Genomic DNA, 4,996 nt, shown 5'->3' on the forward strand with positions numbered 1-4,996 from the left:
TCCCCCTGGGTCTCCAGCCCCTTTCCCAGCTCCGTTCCCTGCCCTGGACATGCTCCAGCCCCTCAGGGTCTCTCTTGCAGACCTGGACACAGCCCTGGAGGGGGAGGGTCTGTAGCACAGCAGGATTTAATACAGTTCCACAGTAAAATTCCCCGGTTTTGAATGTGTCCAGATGAACACAAAGCACACTGAGCTCACCCTCAGTTCTCCAGGTGTGGGAATTGCGTTCCAGCTGCAGCAGGGATGGCTCAGGGGGCTCAGGCCCAGCTGCACCTGCCCGTGGTCCCCAAGGAGGGGACCAGAACCTGGTCCTGGCTGGGAGGGAAATGGGAGGCACTGACCTGTCTGGGAAAGGGTTTGGGGGAGCAGGAAAAAAAAATGGGAAGGACAGGATCTGTCCTGTGGGAAATACGTGGCAGTGCCTGTGTGCAGTGACAGCAGGGGCCAGCTGGAGCTCCAGGGGCACTTCTGCAGCTCCTTGGATGATGGAACTGCTGCTGCCCTCACCCCCTGCCCCCTTTTGTTGCCATACATTTGTCCTTCCATACATTTACCCCCAAAGCAGCCACCCCTGAGTTTTCTTCCCCATTTCCATCACTCCCTTCCCGTATTTGATATCTCCCAGTGGCTGCAGCTGGACCAGGGCAGTCCCACTTGGGAGTTGCCCAATTTTCCAGGCTCATTCCCAGCGGGATGGGGGGAGCAGCCCCCCCTTCCCCTCCCTCTGCATCCTCCTTTCTGCCAGGAAAAGAACCACCCGCAAGCCTTTACAATAAGGTGACGTTTTTATTATTTATACAATAAAGAGACTTTTTAATGTTATTCAAAACACTTTTTTTTTTCTGAAATACTGAAAAAGGTGGGTACAGCAAAGCCGAAAATGGCTCTGCTGCACTGCACAGCGTCGGTTCAGTCCCTGGGCTCCCTCTGCACAGAAGCATCTGCAAAATGCAGCAACCCCACACGCACGGGCCAGGCCCTCCAGGGCACGGGGAGGGGACAACCTGCATGTGCCAAGGGACAGGAGCTGATTGCACTCAATCAATAGATTTAAAATAGAATTTTGAAGTACCTTTTTGCACATAAAATGAAGCAGCTTTCAAGTTCAGTAAGTCTTTATACTGCAAAAAACATGAAGTACATTCACAATCTATGTTAATAAAGTAGTAAATATTTCCTCATTCAGCTTTATTTACATGGATACTGGAATTTAACTGAAAAGTACAGTCATCTGGAATATAGCAATCTTTGAACACATACAAAAATGACCATTTCTGTATATAATTTAAGCTCAAAATCACAATTATCTCAAAATATTAATTACAATACAGCCATCTCCATCATAATTAAACATGTCTTTTATAAAATGGTAAAATCTTTACTAAAGGAAGCTGTTGGTTCTGAACTGGATACAGTACTCACAGGTAGAAAACCGAAGTGATGAGCGAGTGCCCTGCCCGGGGAAGGGGAGGGAGGGAGGGAAGGGACACGGCCACCGCCACCCAAGAGAGAGACACAGAAAGGCCATGGAGTCAGTCAGCCACTTCCACTAAATCAGCTGGAAGCAGCCAGGGAGAGGATTGGCAAAAAGCTTTTTGGGTGGTTTTTTTTGTGTTTTTTGGTTTTTTTTGGTTTGAAATTCTGCGATTTGCAAATGGCGCCTTTGGGATTGGGTGGTGGTGGTGGTGCCCCGCGGGCCTGGCCCCGCTGCCACCACGGCTGTGCCCGCCCGTGGCTCCGGGGCCAGGCCAGCTCCCCATGGATCTGCGTCCACGGATCCGTATCCTATCCAAACTACTGCCCGGAAAGTTGTATGGGCGCGGGATGGGATGGCCCTGCCCTGCCTGCCGGGAACGCCGCCAGGCTCTGTGCGCTTCCACGGGGAACGGGGAGGGACAGGGCGCGGGCAGGGAGCTCCAGCTGCACACAACATCCCCAGTTTCCTTTGGAAATTCTAACTGTGAAATCCCACCAGTTCACAGAATCACACGCTGGGAGGGACCTCTGCAGAGCATCCAGTCCAACCCATCCAGGTGGGTTTGGGACGTCTCCAAAGAGGGAAACCCCACGCCCGTCCTGGGCAGCTGTTCAGGGCTCTGCCACCTCCATGGGAAGAAGTTCTGCCTGTGCTGAGGTGGGACTTGCTGTGTTTATCTATGTCCAAACCCTGCCACGGTGGGTGGTGACCCCGCAGCTCTGTCACCCCCTGTGCCTTTGTGAGGGACCTGTCCCCAACCCTGCTGCGGTGGGACAGGCCCTGCCTAGCCGGGGGTCACGGAGCCCCTGAGGCCCAGCAGGGCTGAGCTGAAGGGCAGCACAGCCCCATTCCCATCCCTCCCCATTCCCATCCCTCATCCACGGGCAGCTCCCTGGAATAAACCCCCTGATCCCCCCTTGGAGCCAGGGCCTCCCTGACAGCTGCACTCAGCTGATCCCGATGTGTGGGGTTCGTTTCTCCTGGTTTTGCATTCCCTGTCCTTGCAGTCCCCTCAGAGCTATGTACACAGTCTGTACAGAAGCATTTCTGCTTGCATAACAATTCAATGCTAAATTACAGCAGAGAGGGTTCACAGGATCCCAGAATGGGCTGGGTGGGAGGAACCTCAAAGCCCAGCCAGTGCCACCCCTGCCATGGGCAGGGACACCTCCCACTGTCCCAGGATGCTCCAGCTTGGCCTTGGACACTGCCAGGGATCCAACGGCAGGCGCAGCCACAGCTGCTCTGGGAATTCCCTTCCAGGGCCTCCCCACCTTCCCAGGGAACAATTCCTTCCCAATCTCCCATCCAGCCCTGCCCTCTGGCACTGGGAAGCCATTCCCTGTGTCCTGTCCCTCCATCCCCTGTCCCCAGTCCCTCTCCAGCTCTCCTGGAGCCCCTTTAGGCACTGGAAAGGGCTTTAACCAAGCAACATCTTTATACTCCAAGTGCTCACTACTAACAGCAAACCAACCTCCTGGGCATTTCCTACTCAGATTTTTCCTGGATTTCCTTGGCTCTGCTCTCAGCTGCCCCATTCACCCTCAGCCTTGTCCTGCCTGCTTCCTGCGTGGAGCCCCCTGTCCCCTCCCAGGGCTGGCACTGCCACCAAACACAGATGCAGACGTGGATGTGTTAAAAAATACCTTGGATAACATGAAACCGGATTCGAGGATGTTAAATGGTCGCTGTTGGGAACAACTGGCTGAGAACTCTCCTGGTTTGCCATCACCTGGGTAGGAACTGTGAGCTGGCACTGGGAAAATGGGAAATTATTAGGAGTGGAAGGTCCTGGAGGCTTCCCTGTGTCTGCAGCTCCCCAGGTCCCACAGGCAGAGAGGGAAGGTTTGGGAATTCTTAGAGAAGTGGAACATCCCTGGGTGTGTCCGTGGGCTGTGGCTGCACCCTTGGATGTGGGATTTGGGTGGGAATGGTGCCGGTGATCCCGGAGCCGGCTGTCCCTCAGCCCCTGGCCATTGCTCAAGGGCAGTGGGATCCCCTAAAAACACCTGCAGGGGGCTTTCCCTGGCTTTTCCCATATTGCTGTCAGGGATACCCAAGCTGGACCCTGGAACCCCAGAAGCAGCAGCAGCTGGGCACGGTCTGGGCTTTGGGATTCCCCGTTGGGAACAGCCCCAGGACCTGGACACCAAGGCTTGTCCCACTGACCCTGTGCTGGGAATGCTCCTCCCAGGCTGGCTCAGGGGCACCTGCTGCTCCCTGGGATGTGTCAGCTCTGACACCTGTGCCCATCCCTCTCAAGGACTCCAATCAAGGATCCCAGAAAGCCTCACCCACGGGAATATCCCGAGCAGGGCCCATCAGGGCCTGGAGCAGGGGGGAAAATACACAACAATGTAAATGGGGAATCTGAAATGAAAAATTAAAGCGTAAAATTAGCAGCAACAAAAGGAGTTTTACTGCCACCATCACAACCTTCCTCCATCCGTGAGCCAAACCTGCCTGTCCTCGGTGTTCTCCTGTAGTGTGTGCACATGGAATCGAGGGAAGAGCCAAAGCAAAGGGAGTTAACTCATTCCAGAGGGAGTTAACCCATTCCAGAGGGAGTTGGAATCATAGAACCATGGAATGGGCTGGGTTGGGAGGGACCTTGGAGCTCATCTTGTTTAACCCCTGCCATGGGCAGGGACGCCTTCCACTGGCCCAGGCTACTCCAAGCCCCGTCCAACCTGGCCCATTCCAGAGGGAGTTCACCCATTCCAGGGGGAGTTATCCCATTCCAGAGGGAGTTATCCCATTCCCACGTGGGTTCCTTGTCCCGAGGTCCCAGAGTTACAATTGGAGAAGTCTCTCACCCTGTATAGTGAATTGTTCCTGATCCCTACGGAGCCAGCTATACACACGGCATATGTACAGGTATTTTCATAAGGCATAGAATATCTTTGCATTGAAAATAAATGAACATTATTAAATTTAATTTAATATATACTTTCTTTGAGGTGTTTATGAAAATATTTTCTTCTCTATACTTTCGTATGTGACATGATAGAAATATTTCATGGGAAGTACAGGTTAATATATTTCATCTTTATAAAGGCATATACAACTTTGAGGCAGTGTTTCTGATGGACAGCAGAATTCCTAAAGGATTTGTATGTGCTTCTGTGTTTTGAAATCATATGAAATTGACTTTTAAGAAGGAACTTGGTTAAAAAAACGCACCAATGCACAGCCAGAGGCTGACAAGTAAAACTAATACGGAGCCACATGAACAATATATTTATAGAGTTAATTCTTATATTTTCTCCCGATGATTGGTACTAACATAGAGTATTATACATTTGGCACTACTGTTTGCCATTGGTCCAGCAATTGGCAAAAAATTGGTTTCCTATGTATAAATCTGTTTGAACATTAGATCTGGCTAGACATATTTACTATTTATAAAAAAATATTTAGACAGTAAGCTCACGCTGGATAACTAAGTCTACTGTGTTCTGGAAACTCTTCAGTAGGAGCACAGCCTTCTCGTGTTCCAGGTGTACAAAGCTGTGTACA

General features: G+C 51.6%; 1 protein-coding gene across 1 annotated transcript in view; it reads right to left on the bottom strand.

The window, feature by feature from the left end:
- Positions 1-4,744: 4,744 nt before the first annotated feature.
- LRRC7 (leucine rich repeat containing 7) overlaps positions 4,745-4,996 on the bottom strand; it is a 107,581-nt gene continuing 107,329 nt past the window's right edge. The window contains exon 28 of the mRNA XM_017740637.1: positions 4,745-4,996. Coding sequence (XP_017596126.1) covers positions 4,894-4,996 — 103 coding nt within the window. The 3' untranslated portion in view covers positions 4,745-4,893.

This window comes from Corvus brachyrhynchos, unplaced genomic scaffold, assembly GCF_000691975.1.
Source record: "Corvus brachyrhynchos isolate BGI_N302 unplaced genomic scaffold, ASM69197v1 scaffold280, whole genome shotgun sequence".
Classification (NCBI taxonomy): Eukaryota; Metazoa; Chordata; class Aves; order Passeriformes; family Corvidae; genus Corvus; species Corvus brachyrhynchos.